The sequence below is a fragment of the Chiroxiphia lanceolata genome, chromosome Z (genome assembly GCF_009829145.1).
Source record: "Chiroxiphia lanceolata isolate bChiLan1 chromosome Z, bChiLan1.pri, whole genome shotgun sequence".
NCBI lineage: Eukaryota > Metazoa > Chordata > Aves > Passeriformes > Pipridae > Chiroxiphia > Chiroxiphia lanceolata.
This window is the reverse complement of record NC_045671.1, coordinates 925,455-947,103: the sequence shown is the minus strand read 5'-3', so window position 1 is coordinate 947,103 and position 21,649 is coordinate 925,455. Positions and strand designations below refer to the sequence as shown.

Here is a 21,649-nt window from a genome sequence, read left to right as displayed (position 1 = left end):
TCTTGCCACCAGAGAGAAAGCTCTGTATTACCTTCCACATCTTATCCCTCTCTGGGATAACCTAGCTAAGTTAGCCAGTGAGCACTGTGGTGCAAACCAACAGTAACATAAAAAAAAAGGTGGCCTATTCCCATGGCTCCCCAAAGTTGTAAATTTTTTAGGATTTTTGTATTTGGTGCTTTTTTTTTTTTCTTTTTTTTGTGTTTAAGGACAAAAGTTTTGCAGGTATTTCTGAGCATGAACCAAGAAAGCTTCTCCTGAGCCCTGCACAAGAAACCCAAGGGATGTGTCACAGCAGAGACATCAGCCTCCTCAGTCCTTCTCCTGCCTCCCCTCCATCTTCAAAACTGAAGACAGTTGCCTGCAATTTGTGCTCCCTAAAGGAGCTCTTTAAAAGGCTCAGCAAAAACAAAGCAGCTGCCCAGAGAAAGGTTTTCCATCCCTGCCCAGCAGCCACACCAGCAGCAGTGATCCCTCCTCAAGGCTCCAGCCTCAGGCTCAGAGGGAACAACCCAAGGCCAACTAATGAGTCTCCCAGGTACAAATTATCCCAGAATGAGGGTCATCACGTTGGGATCATGAAGAACAATTGCAAAAGATTGAGTCTGAAAGACACATCTGGGAGCTGTGTCTACCAGGAAAGCAATGGACGAAAGGAAACAACCTCAGGTTGTGCCAAGGAAGATTTAGATGGGATACTAGGAATGATATTTTCACCAAAGGGGTTGTACATCCCTGGCACAGCTGCCCAGGGCAGTGCTGGAGTCCCCATCCCTGGAGGGATTTAAAAGCCATGTGGATGTGGCACCTGGGGACATGGGTTAGTGGTGGCCTTGGCAGTGCTGGGGAACAGTTGGACTCGATGATCTTAGGGGTCTTCTCCAACCTAAATGATTCTGTGATTCTACTTTTTGAAGAGATTCTTTTTAATTCATAGAAAAGTCCCAGAGTATTGAATTCCCAGAGTACAGCGCCCAAAAGGAACAAAAGAAGGAAAAAACCCTGCAGCTGCTCACCTGAAATACAACCCGAGATTTTTCCAACAGATATGTCCTCATGTTGGCACCAATGATGTGATATCTTTTATCAAAGCCAATCTCAATGTATTTCCCAAATCGACTGCTGTTGTCATTCCTTGTTGTTCTAGCATTTCCAATGGCCTGCATAAAAGTAAATCAAACATTAATTTTTAATTTAATTTTTGAAATGTTTTAAGCATTTAAATTTGTAATCAGTGTTATATAAACAGTCACAGGGGGATTTAAGGAAAACCCCTTCCCAGATGCAGAAGGCAGAGCAACAATGCGACTTTGGGGAGGACTCTTCACTGAAAATGTGGTGTCTCCAGGATTATTATAGAAGAAAAATGCACATGAACAGAAATGAGTGCCTGTACAGTAACTAAATCACCTACATCCCAACAGCCTCAACACTCCTGTTTTGTTTTACAGGATGCCCCCACCTTTGTCCATGGTCAACACTGGCAGCTTTCCTGGAGGAGTCATAAGCAATGAAGCCCTGCAAGAGGGAGGGAACAAGATGCAGTCCATTTCCAGATGTTCAGGCTCTGGCACGTGGATTTGATGACACGACAGAGTCTCTCTGTGCCTCTCCAGAGCTTCAGGTAATGCTGCCACACACTGTGGCAGAAGGGAGAGGAGAGAATCCAGCCCAAAGTACAAACACCAGGGGTGCAGCACTGCAAACAGGGAAATCCATGAAGGAGCGACTCATGGTGATGCAAGAGGGCCAGAGAAAGGCAACATTCCCCTTCATGGATACAGTAGCTTACTTTTTACCAGCATTCCCCTGTCCTGAGGGGATGAGCTTCAAGCAAGCACAGAAAAAGTGATGGAAGGGAAGGGACACGTACAGGGAAGATCCCTCAGGCCCCTCTAGAAGGCTGTCTGCCTTTCCCAGGCAATCCTCGCCGATCACCTTTACCTGCATGCAGCTCCTGGGGAACACAGCAAGCATATACACTCACCAAGAATCACAGCACTACCTACAGCACCACCCAAAACTTTTGATCACAGGACCTGACGCCTCCAGTTGCACGTGATGGAAATCCCCAGGGACTGTACTCTGTGTGGTACAACCAACAAAGAGACTGTTGCACATGCAAAGCTGCCTGACCCCTCAGCTGCTGCTCCCTTCCATCCAGGGCTGAGGGCTCCGTGGCCTGATGGCCTCACAGCATCACACCCAGAGCAAGCCCTGCCTGCTACCTGCCCTATCCATCCACCCACACAACTCCTCTTCTAGCTAAGGCACCTTCTTTCCCCCAAGCCCATTTAACTTCAGGTTTTTCTGCAAACCCAGCAGGTTATTTTTATGATTTTCCCTGCATAGGCAATGTTCTCATCAATTTCCAATAAAGACAGGCACGTTGCCTGGCCCCAGCACTTAGAAATTACAGCCAGAACAGAACACAGGCAAGAAAATTAGAGCAATAAAATTCTGGGGTCATATAGAAGAATAGCATGCACTACGAATTTTTTTCCCTGCATTGTTTTAGGTGTCTCCTGGTATTGCAGCTACTTTTCACAGAGGCAGAGGAGATGGGTGAGGAAAGGAGTAAACCAGCATGAAGAAAACTAGCTGCAGAAAAGCATCGTGTCCCCTGCCAGCTGTACACCTGTGTGGCTTTTCTTACTGATCACCTGCACCATCACTTCTTTTAACATTCCAGTTCACACTCCACTTCAGGCAGCACAGTGTTAGATCACATGTGCTGCCTCTCAGGCTTGGTTTTTGTCCTGGATCAGCCACAACCTCCATGTCTGTGAGAGAGTTTGGCCATCAGGCACCACCTTCAGTGGGAAGCCCTCCTGAAGGTTAAGCCAAGCCTAAGGTTAAGTGCAGGACAGTGCTGTACTCCCTAGTTTCTGCCTTCAAAAAAAAAAAAAAATCACGAGTCTGAAGTCCTCAGCTGACTTTGGAAAAGCCCAAATCTTGTCTTCGTACTGACCTGGGTATTTTACAAATGACTCCAAAATTTTGCACTCTGACTCCAAAATCTGTTTGGAAAATGGGATTTAGGCACTCATCTATTTTCAGCAGCTGGCCACAGTGCAAGGAAAACAAAGCTGCTTTTTCCCTTTCATTTATGTTTATAAAAGGAATTATTTTCCTTCAAAGCAGGGATTTCCCTATAATAGGACTTCTCATTCCCCCATATGATTGATAGCAACAGAAAATTAACAAAAAATAAAACTGTATTAAAGTATCTCAAATAGATTAATCCCTTTCATTTCTATACCACGCCTACACAATTAAAGAAGATTAGGAGGTACCACGCAGTGACAAAAGGAGGAGGAAGATGGCAAAATACTAATGATGCCAGCAGCACTGCTCAGGCTCCCCTCTCTGGAGCCCCATCAAAGCCCAGCTCCTGGAGCTGTGCTGGGGTTACACGGGCTCAGCTTTAAGACCATCAAATACAGGAGCAATCAGGGTGGGTTAAATTAGGACTGTCACTCTATATGTGCGTTTTCAATCCAGCTCAAGGATGCTGTGATGCCGTAAATCAGGTCTGGCTCACAACCCCCTAGGGTTCTCACCGGTTTTGTGACTTCTGGAGTCACACAGTGACCACTGCAAGCAGGGCAAAGGAAATGATGTAGATTTTACCTCCATGATTGGGTTCGATGCGAGGACTTTGGCCTCGATGTTCGTCTTGCTGGCAGAGCCCCCGACGGTGGTGAAGAAGCGCATGGCGTATTTGGCAGAGACCGTCTTCCCAGCGCCCGACTCCCCGCTCACAATGATGGACTGGTTCTTCTCATCCCTGTTGAGGCAGAGGAGTCAAACCTTTGTAAGACAATCCATTTTCTTGTTCACTGCTTGCACCATGCAACAATCTTCCATCTTTACATGTCTTGGTCCCTCACCTTGTTGCCACCTACGTTACGGACGCCGGATTTTCTCTGGATTTACAGAAGCAACAGTGAATAACACACAACTGTGACACATCTCACCAAAAACACAAAGGACACTGAACATCTCCAGAACACCTCCAGAGGCCTGCAGAGATGATGGGAGATGAACCCCTGCATGAAGCACTGCTGCCTTCTTCACCCCTAAACTGAGTACCCCAGTGCTGGGAAGCCCATTCCTTACATGCCACAATTCCAAACCCCTGCTGCTTGAAATCTGTCTGGAAAACTGTTAACAGGCATTGGTTGAATATCAGCTTCTAATACCATGCATTTAAGTTTTCCCTCCAACGCCTTCACTCAAGAATTTGAGATTTTTGCCCAATAAAACATGAGCAATTCATTGTGAATCTTGTTCAAGTAGCCTTTAAAACACAGATACCCAAAAAGCTTCCTCTATGCTCAAAACATGTTAAAAATATTGAAGTTGTAAAATCTAGTACCCTGCAATTAGGACACAGAAGAAATAATTTGATTCCCTAAGCAATTACATGAATATCAATATTTTCACACAGCTCCCAACATCTGGCTAAATCCTTGACAACAGTAATACAAAGCACGTCTCTGACATCAGGCCCACAGCAGCTACTCATCTCTAAATCCTGTCAAGTTGTTAAGTCATTGATCTGAAGTGCAGGGGTACTTCTAGGACCAAGGGGTAACAAAAAGAGGATAAATAGTCTAAAAACAATCCATGGCAGACATCACTAAGTCAAGTTTGTTCAGCCCCTGAAGCTCTGGAGAACAGAAAAGTTTTTTAGAAGGACTAGCCCATTAACAGAAGGATCAAGCAGCCTGACACTCTCCAAGCACAGAACAAGTTTCCTTACAAAAGGATACAGGTGTCCCAGCTCCAGGATAAAAATACTCAAGCAAATACACACCAGAACTTTTGATCTGCACATATGAAAATGCTCTGCAGGGGTGGGAAGTGTTATCCTGGCACTGAGGGGCTGATGCAAACCCTTCTCCAGCCATGATGGGAGCAGATGCCACTGTTCCATCCCTGGGCTGGTGCTGGGTAGTGGAAGCAGCTCTGCACCTCCGGGCTTCTGATGTCCTCAGAGCCAGGGCAAACCACCAGGTACCTCCAGGGCACAGGACATTGCATGGGGAGGCAGCAGGTGCATCATCTTATGTAGCTTTTGAGCCTTGCACAGAGCACAGACACCCAAATGCCTTCCTCTACTTTCAAAATCAATCCTTTACATCAAAAAACCTTGCACAAGTCATCATAAAACACCTAGCCCTTCCTAGCATGGGTGCACAGCATGGTAGCCACTACATATATCCCAACAATTAATCAGTTTACTGTGCTTGAGCTGCAAGGCATAGAAAGGGCCAAGACAGTAATAGGAGCTCATTTTCAGAACTACATCCCTCTAGGCAAAGATTTGCTGGTTCCAGGACCAAGTAGCTCTGCTGCAGTGGGATTCACTCCCCAGGGTATTGTCAGGACACTGCAAACCCAGCACCTCTGCAACTTGGCCGTGGATTTTGGGAAGGAGAGAGTTTTCACTGCAGGATTTGCTGTAAGATCCCCAAATACCCAAGCCATTGGGTAATCTGTAAGAATGTAATTGGGTATGTTTTTAAATAAGATCAAATTAATCTTCCCAGACTCTGCCTGGCTTTCATGAATCACAGTTGAAAGCAGGCACAGAAAATCCTATATAAAACTACAACAACCTTGCAGTTCTCTTGACATCAGGAAACACCATAAAAACACATTTCAATTTAAGATACTCAGTTCAAGTTTATACCAGCAGGAGATGAGAACAGAGGCTAAATGATTGCCATATACCACTTCTACACTTCCAACTGAAACACACCATACCATTACTGTCCTTCACTGTCAGGCACATACATCTTAATTCCTTCCAGGCTCAAGGTAATTGGTTTGAGAAAAAACCTCAGCCAAGTCCCACATAACATTTTAGTGCAAACCACAACTTTGTGACACTTTCAGCAGGAGAAGAACAACAAGATGATTTCCAGCTCTATATTTTTCAGAGCACCGATTCGCGAAGTGTATCTTAGTCCATCTCCTGGCCAGTTACACTGTTGTCCTGGGCATGGATCAGCAGGAGGGCAAGAGGAACCGCCAGCTACTCCAGCTATCAGGGAGTTAATGCAGAAACAGAGGCTGGGAGTTGAGCAAAACCTCACCCAGGCACTCAACATCCTGGAGCCGGTGTTCCCGGTGACTCATCCTGGGTGGGAACAGCCTGGTCTTGCTAAGTCATGGTGTCGTGCCCTCCCTGGGTCTTGGCAAAGCCACCATGACTCTCCCACAGCCAGCTGGAAGGATACAGGCACGAGGCTGCCAATGCACCAGTCTCACACCTTTGGCCTTCCACAGGCGTGCAATAAAACTCTTTTTGTGGCATGAGCCATCGGACGCATGAACCCAACAGAGCAAAACCAGGGCCAACTCCATGGTGAGAAAGGAAAACTAAGCACCAAACCCAAAAGTACACTGGAAAACGTCCATAGCAGTGGCTCCTGGGACAGCTGATGGCAGTGACTTGGCATGGTTTATCTCTGGTTAAAGTAGATGACAAGTTTCACCTCTGCTTTTGCTATGGCCCGGTGGGGAAATAAGAGACGCTTACTCAGGGTTCATTACAGGTTTGTAGGTCAGTGAATAGGTAAGCAAGTAAGCCCTTCATTAACAAGGCTTCCCCTTTATGTAGGGGAGGAAAGGAACATTCTGGAACTGGAGGTGTGAACATGACATATAGGGAAAGGAGGGAACTCGCCTTAACAGGAAAAACAAGGAGGAGTTACATCTCTATAAGGGATAAAGGGGAGAGGCATAACCTTGTCTGGAACATCTGCACTGTGGCAGCTACACAACCAATCAGAACATGGGGGTAGAAGGAACAAACAACCGGGGGGGATTTCTATAGTAATACAGGGGTACAAAATAGAAAAGTGTAACAAACACTATAACCCGCGCATTCATACAACAGTCCATTGTCTTTGATGAAAGTCCACTATGTTTAAAGGTCATCTTCTTCCTCCATGGATTCTTGTAATGCTTTCTTCCATCTCTGATACTGTTCTTTTTCGTGGTCATCAACTCCCACATGCTTTGATCATCTTCAACGAGGTGCCCTGTCAGTCGCTCCTCCCAGGTAACAAGTGAAAGGACAAGAGGAAACAACTTCAAGTTGTGCCAGGGAAGGTTTACAATAGGTATGAGGGAAAATTTCTTCAGGGAAAGGGCTGTCCAGCCCTGGCACAGGTTGCCCAGGGAAGTGGTGGAGTCCCCAACCCTGGAAGCATTAAACAAATATCTGGATATGGCAACTGAGGACATGGTTTAATGGTAGACATGGTGGAGGTACTGGGTTGATGGCTGTACTCGATCTTAGAGGCCTTTTCCAGCCTTAAGGATTCCATGATTCTATGATTCATGGACAGCCACTCACTTAGCTCCCATGTTGGCCATCAGTAAGATGCAATGGAAAAAAATTCACGTCAGCTACAAAGGAAGTGGCAGACAGAGGTTTTGTCATGGGCTGCAAGGGCAGATGAACAGATTATCCTTCATCAGAGGTGAGGGAGAAGCAGGAGAAAGAGGTGTCAACCAAAATCCCCGGAACTCTGCAAATGCACAGCTGGTGCGGCCTAGAGCCATACTTGCCTAAAACTTACTTGAGAATTATTGTTTCTTATCCTTCTCTCCGTGACAGGTACAGCCCTGGCAGCACATTTCAAAAAGCATTTCCCTACCACTCTGCTCCTTAATCCTGAAGACGAAAAACTCCACCATTCTTCAGGGAGTGGGTCTCCAGATGAACGAAGCCAAAATCTCAAAAATCTCAAAATCTCATTACTTGGCATGCAGACAGCACCGCTACAACATAATATTTGGTAACCTACTTTTTTCTGTTTACCATTAAGATTCACATCAAGACTTCTTGATACCAAATCTGACCTCTCCCATAACTTCCCCCTATCAGCTAATGGATTTCACCTGGATGCAGAAGGCAGAGACCAACCTAGGTGGGAACCCAGCCAAGGAGCAACCCAGATCCCACCAAAAAATGACTTTAGCTGGCATTCTGAGTGGTTATTCCTCCCTCTGCCTTGTCTCTTTTTAAAAGAACCATCATTCTCCAAAAGACACTGAACACAGTGATAAAACCATGGCCAACACCATTTGCTGCTATTGCAGCCACTCTGACAGGTCACATTTTCCCAGAGTTTCTCATTAGTTTGCCCTAATGGCTGATGTGCTGCAACGTCAAATGGCCCAGGTGGGCTCTCCATGGCACAAAAAACTTCTGGATTATATTAATAACATAAAATAAAAAGAAAGATTCTTTTTAGTAGGCCACTCCATCTCCTTCATTTGCAGTAATGTGTCTCTTCTGTTGTTTTGTTTTGGTTTTTTTTGTTGGATATAATGCATGTTCAGACATTTCCAACTTCAGGAATAAAAGCCTTCAGGAACAAAGGCTACAGAGACTTTCCCTTCTTCAGTGTAAAAGTTAACCAACTGCTGGTGCCAGCAGGGAAAAATCGATGAACCTCACGGAGCAGTTGGTAGCAAACAGGATGCTCAGAGAGAAGAAATGGTTAAAACCAGGCGGGGGGTGTTTGTATCCAGCATGGAGTAAAACATACTGAAATGTTTGGCCACCTTGCAGGCACAGTGTGCAACACAGCTGCTTGAAATACAGTCAATTTTAGCAGCACCAGCACAGAAGAAAATTGTTATGTGGAAAAAAGCCTGAATAAAGTGAAATGTTAAGGGTGAATGCCATCTCTGCTGCAGCATGGCAACACTGTCACATCTCCTGCGGGGGGCTTCTCAGGGACTGCCTTTGGGATTAGGCTTCAACGATGGTCAAAGATTCCCACCACACACCAGAGCTGCAGCTCAAAACTATGTATGAGGCACTTAAAGATGCAACTCCACAACGACTTTCACCCCCACAGGTCTCCAGTACTTTCATTTCTTCACTTACACCAGCTTTACAAGTTGATTCAAAGCCTGGAAAACTAACACCAGGATCTGTGCAACAGCCTCCATCCATCAGAGATGCAAACAAAACCACCAGGGAGCAGAATTCCAAGCAGAACAAAATCCAGAATTGTTTCTTCAAAGCAAGAGGCAACAGCACCTCCAAAGGTGCTATGGAGGTGAATTTAACACAGTCAATTTTGTAGACATCTTAGGAGCAAAACACATCAAGACTCTAACCCACACACAGAGAAAGAGCCGGGTGAGGTGCCCAGCCCAGCAAAACTAAGTAGAGAGTCACTGGTGTTTTTACAATATACGAAAAATCTCGTGGAATCACAGAATTGCCAGGGCTGGGAGTAACCTTTAAAGGTCACAGGCCTTCCACTATCCCAGGTTGCTCCAAGGCCTGTCCAGCCTGGCCTTGGACAGTTCCAGGGATGATTTCTGTAGTGGGAGCAAAACCGGTTGCACTAAAACCACAGTTTTTCCAGGAGGGAAAAATATCTGATGCAAACGACGGCAGAGCCAGACCCTGTGAACAATTGTCAGGGGTCACTCCAGCTTTAATCCCAGATCTGACACTAATTCTCCACGTCGTGGAACGAGTCAGTAAGTCTCTCCACCATGGAAATCATATTTAACCTACTTCTTTCAGGATGCTGGGAGGATTAGTGTTCATAAAGCAATCTGAAGATTAAAAATCCTTTAAGTACTGCAGTTTGAATTGAGCCTGACCATAACAAGAACACCCATAAAGCCCAGACACACAACAGGCTCTAATACACTTCTCTACTGACAGTGCTGCACAGGCTAAAGATGAGCATAAATACTGCATTGTGTTGTTAGTGATATAAAAAAAGGCAATAATTTAATTTCCACTAGACTGCATCCCTCAAGTGCAATTCCTCACTGCATCCCAACAGTGATGAAAAACCGAGATGGTCTAACTTTGCCTTCAAATTAATAAAGAAAAGTTGCACACTGTGAAGGTAAAACTCGGAGTGTTGCAGCGTTGTAACACAGACAAAAGCCACCTCTGAAATTTCCAAGCCAAGAATTGTTCCCATTTCAGAAGGATAACTGGAATTTGGAGCAATTGTTCCCATTTCAGTAGGATAACTGGAATTTGGAGCAGCATCACTGTCAAGAGTGGCAGCAACTTGTTTTACTTGTTTGCTTTAATTTGGGTTTTTAGAGTACCACGCCTGGTACTGTCAGTCAAAGCAAATAAAAACCCACAACTTTGGGGTAGTTAGACTTTTCCCTCAGAGAAACCCAAGAAGATGTTATTTAGCATCCAGTCGAACAAGAGTGTCTAAGGACATGTTTTCTGTTTGCATTATCAAACATCAGCTGCAAATGCACATTTTATGCTGCAGCTGCTGGAGTCAGCAGCCCCATAAGGACAGATTTTTGAGTGTTATATATTCATTTGAGTCTTTTTTTACACTGTATCTTTCATAAACAGCATGGATTACCCTATACAACCTTTTTTTGTCCTTTCTTTATGTAGATAATTTTTTAAATATAGATAACTTCTTTTTTATAGAGATAACTTTTCATACAGTGGCTTATACTGATGGGGGAAAATAATACTGTTTTCACCAACAACCTACACCCACATGGGCCACATCAGAGCTCCAAAATTCATTTTGGCCACAGAACTGCTGTAGCCTTTCCCCATCCTGGTACCATTACAACTGTAAGGATAACATTACACTGGAACGCAGAGAAATTAGAGAAAGAAAACAGCAATATCCCACCTCAGCAAGGCCTAAGCCTGGTGTAACATCACTCATCTGCTGCAGGTGTCCCCGGGGGATGTTAGATCATGCAAGGTCTTACTCAAGAAGGTGCATCAGGGATAATGTATCCCCCAGGGTCCGTCCTGAGCAGATTTGGAGCAGATTTGCTCACACACAGCCCCTTGGGTTTTAGCAAAAAGCCAGAGAGAAAATATGGACTTGAATTTCTCAGTTGCTGGGAAAAAGCCTACAAGTACCAGTCTGGCCCTGTATGGGAAAGGATGAGCACAAAGCACGATGCTCAAGGAGCAGGTAAGGTGCAAATTAACCTCATCCTCTGCAGTGGATGCACCGTCAGCTCTGCTGTGCAGTGCTACTCCCTCTGTGCAACACTGTTTAACACACATCAATGCGACGTTTCCAGCGCAGAGATCAAACGCCCCGGTGCAAATTAAGATGTCTTTGCAGAGGTCAGAGCTCATTCATGCGACGCCCCAGCAGACCAGTCCCCCCCCTCCTGTGGGAGCCGCGGGAGTCCCGCCGGTCCCGGCTCATTAAGGTACTTTCTCCCCCCCCCAGTTCTTTGTGCAGCCGGCTGGAAATGCTCCTGCGACGGCAAAGAAAATCCCAAGAGCTCCAAGTTTCCGCAAGATGCTGAGCTGTCTCCAGTCTTCCCACCGATTCCTGGGGGCAGGCGGGATGACCTTCTCCCAGGCTTTATGCTTTGCATACCGCGCCGGGGAAGAACACAAGCTCCTCGGCCACACGGAAACGGGGTCAGCAGCTCTTTTGTGCGCTGTCTCTAGGGAGAGCAAAACACACACCTGGCCGGTTTTCTCAGCTCTCTGGCACCCTGACGCTCTTTTCTGAGCTGGGATCGCACCACAGAGCACCCCTGGCTCCGACCCAACAGTCTGTAAGCCACTGGCCCCTGTGGAGCACTACAAAGGGAGGAGGTTTGGTACAGCACCGTCCCAAAAATAACCACGCAGGGGGCAAGAATCATGTGGGATGCTACCCCAGCAGATCAGCTTTGGGGGCACCAGGAGGACAAGTCAGTTTTCTTCCACCCCATGGCAGTCCCAGAAGGACGGTCCTTCTGATGGACTTCATCGCCTCCACCATCATCAGCTACCCACTCATGCTTGGAGAAATCCTACACTGCCATCTTATTAATTAAATCGGGAAAGAGTGGGAAAACTCCAGAAAGAGATTTTTTCAGAAACCAGTTGGCTTTTGGGTGTGTGCTCTGGGTTCTCCATCCTGAAGCCTCCAGAACTGAGGATGTGGGATGGCAAGCAGTGACTGGGAGGTGGGCGAGGCCAATCACAAGTCTTTGAGCTCTGACGTAATTATGATGCTCATAAACACTGTTTTGAATGTTTAATTGTATTTGGTGTTATAGCCTTCTCACCTCGGAGCTCCAACAGTTCTCTTGCATCACAGCAGCGATTACACATTTGATGTAGGTTATTATCATTCCTTCCCAGATGGTGATATTTCACACATGCACAATCATTACTCTCGCTCAGGCACTGACCTTTCTCTACCTTAAGCTCTCTCATGCCTGTTCTGTCCCATTTATGAGTATTTATGATCTCTCTGTAAGGGATGTTTCATTCATTATTAAGTCTGCTAGCAAGTAGCACAGTTCTCATTCTACATCGTCAAAAAGAAAAAAAAAAGAAAAATAGAATAAAAATTAAAATTAAATAAAATATAAAATAAAATAAGATAAAATAAAATAATAAAATAAAATAAAATAAAATAAAATAAAATAAAATAAAATAAAATAAATAAAATAAAAGGATGGACTAAATAGTGGGTTACTTATCCTCAGAGCATCTCTCTGTCCTCTCCCGTAACTAGGCAAGAAAGACAGAGGGTCACTCCTCCAATCCTTTGGAAACACCTGGAGTCCCTCCCAGCTTAATTTTTTTTTTCTGTATATCACCTCTGGAGAAGAAAAGCAAACCCTGAGGTGTAACACCAGCACCAGCATGTTTATGATAACACTCTTCCAAAACCTTCTCCCCTCATCCCTATCCCACTTTTAAACCTAAACAGAAGAGAAACTCCTCAGTTTTATTCATTCCTAAATTCCAGGCTACAGATTGTTTTTTGCTCTGATCCCTTTCTTAGACCAAAGCTTTAGTTTTGAGATGGTACCTGCTACAAGGCCCTGCTAAGCTGCAGCACAGCTCAGCCCCACAGCTCCCTGAAAACCCCCAATATAGTCTCATTCATCAGGAGACCTAAACCCTTCCCTGCGTTTAATATAACACAGGATTCAGCCTTATTTACTGTGCCAGTCTGATTCCTCTTGCATCTCCGTGGGGGGTTAATCTCTCTTTTAACTCCTATCTGCTCTCTCATTGTACAGCTTTAAATCCTCCTGTAAAGCTTGAAATCTGAAGTGCTATCAAAGGACATCCCCCACCGTGCCCACATCCCTCCCCGAGTCTGTTTGCTTGTGTGCAGGGTGGATGCTGCAATTCCTGCTCTTTTCCAGCTCCAGCACTGCACCCCACAGCAGGAAAGAGAGCAGTTGTCACCACACACACAGCCGCACTGGCACCTGTATCTCTGCAAGGCACAGATACTTTGTCTGTTGCTGCAGGCAAGCAGTGATTCTTACACTTTGACATATGCTTTTGACAGTGCAATGCAAAGCCTGAGTACACTAACTTGCAATAAAAATGGAAAGCCACTACTAAACAGAGTAACCTGTCTGCAGTCCAAGTGTTTGGGCAGTTAGTGCCAGAAACAGCATGTGGGCAGTGGGGCTGAACAGGGGAGACATTCTATTTCCATATAACTTCTAATTTAGGAATCACACAGTAGATGCTGACCCTGATTTGAACTGCAGAGACAGGGGATTAATTATCTGGTACTCAGAGAGCTGCAGTTTAGACCAGATATGCAGAAGTTGAACTCACTCATCAAATCACTCCTGAATTATTTTTTTATTTGTTCTGTAAGAACTATCAACAACACTACACTGTGAGGGGATCCTCACACTGAGAGGGACAAAGATCCAGTCTAACCAACAGGTTACAAGAACACTTGCTTTCCCACTGATGTTGCAAGGGTCAGGTAAGCTCTGCAGAGCCCTTTCACACTCCTGGGAAAACATTAAAATATTCTACATTTCCAGTTTAGCAGAATTATAGGTGAATCAGATCAAGATATTTGTGCCTGGCTACATGAAACAGCTCTGCAGACATCATGCATCTGTGAAAGCATCAGCCTGACGGGTGCACAAGTGAATAAAGGCCATGGCACTTCAGCCAGTCCATGCTCTTAGGAGGCTTTCACAACTCCTTTAGTACCCCAGGTCTTTCCCAGGGTAAGACCTGAACACTGAAATTATTTTGTGTTATTATCTGTCACCGGCTGCTGCCACGTCACACCTGTTAGGAGGCCCGCAAAAGTGAGGTAATGTTCCTATTACCACAAGATCCAGATGTGCTAACGGGAAAACACACAGAATATACAGCAAGGGGGTTACAATACCTTCAATATTTGATTTATGATTTGAGCAAAGATCACCTTTAATACCAGCTTCCTGCTTTTGAAAGACGTTTGACAACCTTTGGAGAGGGCCCATTCTTCTGCTCCATTGCCCACAGCAGTGCAATTCATACCACATACCTCTCTCACCTGGTGCTGTTCAATTCTGTATTTTATTAAGTAAAATGCATGATTTTTATTTAAAAACAAACAAACAAAAACCACACACTCAAAAAACAAAACAAAACAAAACAAACAAACAAAAACAAACAAACAAAAAAAAAGCATTATGAAACCTTACTTGGACTAGCAACTTCCAACCAGTGCCCAGAGTGAAGCCAGGTGGGACAAAATGAAGGGACAGGGGCCAAAGAGAGCAAAGTCACACAAATATATTCACTGCTGAAGCAGACTGCAGTGATTTTCCTAATAGACTCAGCTCAGCATCAGGAGACAACACAGTGACCACACCAACAACTCAAGCTGGCTGAGAAAAGCCGAGAAGAAGAAAAACGGAGCTGCAGACACAAAGGGGAATATCTAACTAAACACCTAACTAAAGCTCCAAAAGGCTGGGAAGGGGAAGCTGGCGTTGCACTGTCACCATCCAAACTTTGGTCACCTCCATGGAGCTGGAAATAACTGATGGTACATTTTCATGGAGAGGGACACAGGTCAGGGTGAGAATAATGGAATCTTTAAGGTTGGAATAGAGCTCCAAGGTCATCAAGTCCAACTTGTGACTGATCCCCACCTTGTCACCCAGCCCACAGCACTGAGTGCCACATCCAGTCACTCCTCCACTAACTCCCTGAGCAGCCCATTTCAACATTTAACAACCCTTTTCACTAAGAAATTCCTCCTGATGTCCAACCTGACCCTCCCCTGGCACAGCTGGAGGCCGTTCCCTCTCCTTCTGTCCCTTGTTCCCTGGCAGCAGAGTCTGACCCTGCCCTGGCTCCCCCCTCCTGTCAGGGAGTTGCAGAGCCAGAAGGTCCCCCCTGAGCCTCCTTTTCTCCAGGTTGAGCCCCCCCAGCTCCCTCAGCCGCTCCTGCTGCTCCAGATCCTTCCTCAGCTCCGTTCCCTTCCCTGCACACGCTCCAGCCCCTCAAGGTCTTTCCTGAATTGAGGGGCCCAGAACTGGACAAAGGACTTGAGGTGTGGCCTCACCAGTGCCCAGCACAGAGAAGTGTGGAACAACCCTTGCCCATGCGTGGAAAGCTGCTGGTCAGGCTGACTTCAGATGAAATGCAAGTTTCAAAGGGAATTTTTGCTTCTGCCCAGAGCAGTGACACACAAGGAAACCAGAGCAGCCACCGGGATTTGGGCACACAAGGGATCTTTTGTTCCTCTGCGAGAAAAGCAAGAACCAATCAGCCAAGGCACCAGCGGCTGTGCTGGCTCTCCCTGTGACCATGGCAGAGCTTTCAGTCTGCTTTCAGGATTGCAAACACCCCTGGCAGCCCCCGAAGGTGCAAAAGGCAGCAACACCCACTTGCACCTCACCAGGACAGAGATCCTGACCAGGGGAGGAGGTGGCTGTGCTGCCCTGCAGGTAATGTGTGACCCAAAGCGCTCACTGCTCTGAACCCACAGCCTCAGCTGTTAAAAATCACCAAATGATCCCTCCCTCCACCCTCCCAACGCTTGACTCCACCACCTCCAGTAGCAGACTTGGTGCAAATTAACTCAGTGCTGTGTATTTTGCTTAAAACAACATTCTTTCAGTGAATTGAGTGCATTTAGTCTCACGCTGGGTATGCGGGGAGTTTCTAAAGAGCTGGTCAGTGCAAAAATTAGAGGCTGTCACATATGAATTTTAATCACTTGCCTTTCTTTTTGTTTAAGCTGTTTTACATGCCGGTGCTACAAAGCAACTCTCTACAAAACATCCTCTTCGGGGAAAAGCTCATATTTAAAGGGGAGTTTTAACACGTGCTGAAATAACTGTAAGTGTTCAGATGCTTTGTGAACTACTTAGACTCAAAAAAGGGATCAGATGTTGCTGTACGCTCTCTGCAGCCCCTTTATCCAGCTTACCCACGTCTTTTTTTCCCCTCTTTTTTTTTTTTCCTTTTAAATTGACATTTTCTGATGACAGGACAAAACCAAACACGGGATCCAGCAGCGTCCCCAGTCCCATCTCATGGACACTATTGGCTTGAGGCAGGGGAGAAGGCACAGGACCACTTCACTAACACTTGTGCACCACCAGTATCTTAAGCTCTGCCCTGGCACCCTGTCTCTAAATGGCCATGGTATACTAGAAGCTCAGAGAATTAAAAATCTAATTACCTCAATTTTTCTCATTTTACAGAGAGTCTTAGATTTTGTGCCCTTTTCCCTTGCCACCTACTCAATCCCATTCAATCACCTCCACTGTGCCTTTCCAGTGTGTTCTGGGCCACTAATGAAGCTAAAATATTCAGAAGAATCCAGAAGACTGTTCTTCTGCTCTCAATCACATTGCAAGTTTGACCTTCTGGGATGGAGAGTTTGAATTTTATTCCTGGTCTATAGGATGCACTGGATATAATCCAATTGTTTAAAAGCTCAGACAGTGCAAAGGAAGTGAGGTTTTTGCACCAGTTCAGGTTTAACATGCTCACAAACCTCCACCCTGATGGCTGAGCTGCCCAAGCACCCACAGCCCACCTCACGTGTACCCCAGTTGCCTAAAGCTGAGCTGCAGGCAGAAGACATCCCACAGAGTCAGTATTTCAGTTTAAAAAAAGGCAAAAAGAAGTCCTGTTCAATGCACTTCATCCATCACTCATGAGCCATGCCATCCACACACCCTTGTTCAAGCAGCTCCACCCCTCTCCCTGGAGCACTGCAGAGGGAAAAGCTCGGATCAAACTGTGGAAAACACAACTTCCACCCAGAAGCTTTCAGATTTAAAACACAGCATGCTACATGTTAAGGCACATTTCAAATAAACAGGTAGATTCCTGTAATCCACATCCCAATCTCCTCTCAGCCCCATTTGAAACACTCTTTTGTACCCAAACCCGCAATTACCATAATAACAGCCCAAAACAGAAAGCACTAGAGGAGCATTGAACAGTGAGCATCTTATTTAAGAGCTTTGAAGGTGGTTATTTTCCTGTCCCCTTGAAAACAGAGCAGTCTTAACCACCCAGAGACAGCAGTTATCAATTATGAGTCGCTTGTCAAAAGTAGCTTTATTCTGACAAGAAGGAAAGCAGAGTCAAACATCTTTGGCTAGAGCTTACTGTTAGCCCACTGCCTGCAAAAATACACAGGGATGTGGGAAAACATTGTCTTCCCCAGCACAAACTTCAGTTTCAGAAAAGCCTTATATTTTAGACACCTGCCCAGGAAAATCCATGGGTCCTGTCCACATTGGTCAGCAAAGCTCTGATATCTTCTAAAAAAAACCCGTGCAGCTTGCTGCTCAGCCTGAACTCACACAAGGACAAAATTCTAAGCCTTCCTCTTCCTACAGACAGCTTCCCAAATTCCTGAACTCTTCTTAAAGCAGATCTGCCCAAAGCACAAGCACTCGCGGGAGTGAACTGCACTCAGTTCGGACACAATCCCTCTGATCTCCACTCATGGCAGTGCTCCTCCAGATGCATTTCTGGATTGAACTCTGGCACACCATTGATTAGAAATGCATCCTAACTCGCCACTAAAGCCCAGAAAACAGGTTGCAACCCTTGGAAAGTGGTTCAGTGCTTACTCTTGCTATTAAAAACCAGGGCTGTACAAAAATCTCAGCTAATCCACAAGCAAACATAAAAACACTGTGAGAGTCCTGACAACTATGATAAAATGATCCCTGGTGCAACAACTTTCAGCTGCCTCCCAAATTCTCTTTTAGATTGTGACTTATCTGCTAAGAACAAAATCCTACATCTGTCTTCAGTAACACAACAAACACAGAAACAAATGAAGTAGAACTCCCACCACATCCATCTGTTGAAGGCGCTGCTTTGAAAGATCCATAAATACCTCCAAATATCTGCCAGTCACCTCCTAATTCAAAATCACAACGTCTCCATAAAAACAACTAATGTTAGCTCCTGGGTTTAGCTGGATGATCTCACCAAGTTATCTGAAATGTGGTTTCCTCCAAGCTATTAAACATGACATTTGCAGAGTGGTTTGAACTGGATCCAGGAAGCTCACCCAAGCAGCAGCAGGAGAAGGATCCCTATCAGGATCACGGCTGCGCCAAATCCCTGAGTTCCTGAGGACCACAGGGATCCCCCTTGAGCCCAGCAGCCTTGGAAAGCAACAACGGGGGTCCAGCCAGCAAGGAGAATTCCACAACTTCCCTTTCACTGCATAATTCCCGCGTTTAATTGCATCTTTTCCCACTTTGAGCACCCACTCACCTGGCCATCTGCTTGTAGGCTTCCTCGGCCACCGCGAAGATGTGGGGATCCATGTCCCCCATGTTTTGGCCACTGTATGCATAGATGGCATCTTCTTCATAGATTGGCAGCTCCTCGTATGGGTTGATGGCCACAAGCACGATACCTTAGAACAGATAAATAGGCGGGCATATCACAAACCAAGCAGGGAGTTAATATTTCAGGCTTTTCAGGGTGTGCATTAGTTGTTTTGATCTTTTTTTTTTTTTTTTTGAAATATGATGCTTGAAGGGGAAAAAAGGATGAGAATTGAATGGGGGAGGACTCCTGATTCTTATCTCAGCATCTCCTTTTAAGGGCTGTGCTTTCATAGCAAGGCAATAAGCTCCCATACAGCTGCACAGGAGGCCTACAAAACTAGTGATAAGAGCAAAAATTTATAATAACTTACATTGTGTTTAGCCAGACTTTGCAGAAGGAGTGAGGAAAGCTAAATAGAGCCTGAGCAATCACTTCAGAAAATCAACCAAAGCTCTGCTAGACCCAAACAAACATGCTGGGGGTTCCCCTGGCTTAAATCTCAAGTGAAAGCTCATAACAAAGAATGTACCTGAAATCAAACTCATATGCATAAATCATAGGAAAGGAATGCCAGAGCCTGCATTAAAGCTTGAATGTCTGCCTCCTCTCCAGCTCTAGGAACGCCGTGCCTGCCCAGAGGAGGCAGTGAGCTTGGAATTAATGAGAGGCAGAGCCACCTGTGGTGTTCCCTGTGTGCTCGAGGGAGCTGCCCTGCATGTAAGTGCTGACAAAGTTCCACCTCTGAAGCACCTTCAGGTTCTGCAGGTTTAAACTGCTACTGTGAGGGGCTCTGGGGAGCAGGTGGCTGGTGGGAGTGGGCCCCAGCCAATTCAGGGCTTGGGCACCCTGAAATTACAGCGGAGCACGGGAACCCTCAGCTGGCAGAGAACACCAGGAGACATGACTTCAGGAGACGTGACTTCACCCGCCGTGGGAGGCAAAGGTCAGCGACATCACCTCCCTCTGCAGGACATTAACCCAGCTGCTTCACCTCCCTGTGCCCTCCTCCTGCCTGTTTGCTTCCTGGTTCTGTTGGGGGCGTGCCCCAATTTCCCTTAGTCACCAAAAAACACCACGCAAGCCAAGCTGAAGGGCTGTTGTTACCCCAGATAAGCGCTTTTCTGCCCTTCTCAACCACTTTATAACCAGAGCACGGGGTACTTTGTACCCACGCAGAGCTCTGTAGCTAAACCTACACCCGCTAAGCCCAAACCCCTTTGTCTTCATTAATGTGATGCTGTGCTCAAGGTTATCATAAACCTCCACGAGAAGCTGCACAAATGAAACCTCACTGATTTTGGATGAGAGCAGGTCTGCAGCTGATTGAAGGCACAAGTGCAGCTGCAAAAGGCTGCAAGTTATGCCAGCAGTCCCACATTACACATCATTAAACACTGGGAGGAAAGTCACCACTACTAACAGCCACAGAGGCTACATATTTCAAGAGAACTGTTTTAAAAAGTCACCTCCTCCTGCCAAGCATTTCCTCAACAACCCTAAACTGAAACACTTCATCACAGCTGTACACACCAGGCTTCACCCTGCCATGCAAGTGGTCCCATGGATTTCGCTGAAATCCTGCAACTCATGACAGGACAAGGGGGAACAGCTTCAAACTGACACAGAGCAAGATTAAATGGGATATTGGGAAGGAATTGCTGTCTGTGAGGGCGGTGAGGCCCAGGCACAGGCTTCCCAGAGAAGCTGTGGCTGCCCCTGGATCCCTGGAAGTGTCCAAGGTCAGGATGGACGGGGCTTGGAGCAACCTGGTCTAGTGGAAGGTGTCCCTGCCCCATGGCAGGGAGGTGGAACAAGACGAGCTTTGAGGTCCCTTCCAACCCAAAGCATCCTGGGATTTTTATGAACTGCCTTCTTTCTTTTTTTGGATTTTTTTAAGTTGCAATTTGTTGCTATTTATTCACAGGTAACTGCAGTCCCGAATAGCTTTGGCAAGCCACCTGCTCCAAAAAGGACAAACCCAAGTTCACACCTGCCCTCCTTCCACTTTGAATTCAAGGCTTATATGACTCCCAAAGTCATTAAGAAAAGGAAGGAAATAAGAGCACAAGAAGGTTCTTTGCTGTCTTTCGGGAGGAAAACCCACTATGAATATTTCTCAGTTGCATCACTCTTTCTGGCATGCTGCTGTTCTTTGGTGATTTGCTATACCCTACTTTTTCCCAGGGGGGGTTGCCAAGCACACAAAAAGTTGGCCTCAAACTCATCTGACAAGATGTTCCCACCATGAGTTAGAGGAAACACCAGCTGCTGTGGAACTGGATCAACTGGACCACGAGCTCAGGAAGTTCACAGTGCACCAACCCTCAAAAACCACCTGTGGTTTTACAAACTAAAGCCTGCTGGCACATATTTGTGTCTCCCACCCGCCCCAAAATCACAGTCCCCAGACCTTCCTTGTGCTGCAGCCTCTGGCTTGTGGTCTCAAGGGGTTTCTCTGTGGACCCACAGCTTTCCTGGAGCTGAACGTGTGCCCTGGACACTCACCACAGTACGTGTAGACAAAGTTGCTCTCCAGGAACCTGACTCTGAGGTTGTGCAGGACTGCAGGCTCATGCAGGTAGCTGAGGGCTGTCAGGTCATTCTCTCTGACCAGGATATCTGGATTGCATAGGAGAGGCAGCTCATTCCCTTGGAGGTCAAGACGATATTCATAGAGCTGAAAAGAAACACACGAGGAATGTGAGAACACAACAAACAACAGCTCCTTTAATATCTAATAACTTATCCAAGCATAACTCCATCCTGATAGTATAAAATACTTACACATCCTGCTCTAAATGGAATTAAAAACCCCTTTATGCTAAATGCTATAGGGACCTGGATGCTGCACCACCAGGTGACAGGTCATCTTTCTGGTAAATGGCTTTGAGGTGGCCAGCTAAGGTCCTGGAGTACCATGATGGTCCACAAGCACCAACCTGAGCATATCTGAGTTGTTTTCAGGCCAACCTTGGGGCAAACAGCCTTTAGCCAGCTCTGAGCAGTAACAGGCACCACACAGAGAAGCACAGCTTCATCTGATCTAAG

The 21,649-nt window shown here is 46.0% G+C and overlaps 1 protein-coding gene across 5 annotated transcripts in view; it reads right to left on the bottom strand.

Annotated features, from left to right (window-relative positions):
- The window catches only part of MYO5B (myosin VB), a 144,551-nt gene that overhangs the window by 91,550 nt on the left and 31,352 nt on the right, over nt 1–21,649 (bottom strand). For all 5 annotated transcript variants that reach the window (XR_004354496.1, XM_032675593.1, XM_032675595.1 and 2 more), the window contains exons 3-6: nt 21,107–21,278; nt 18,542–18,686; nt 3,634–3,790; nt 1,017–1,160 (exon numbers count right to left, since the gene is read on the bottom strand). Coding sequence is in view for 4 of the 5 variants with exons in the window: in XM_032675593.1 (XP_032531484.1) it covers nt 1,017–1,160; nt 3,634–3,790; nt 18,542–18,686; nt 21,107–21,278 (618 nt within the window). In the remaining variant the exon portion in view is untranslated. The remainder of the gene's footprint in view (nt 1–1,016; nt 1,161–3,633; nt 3,791–18,541; nt 18,687–21,106; nt 21,279–21,649) is intronic.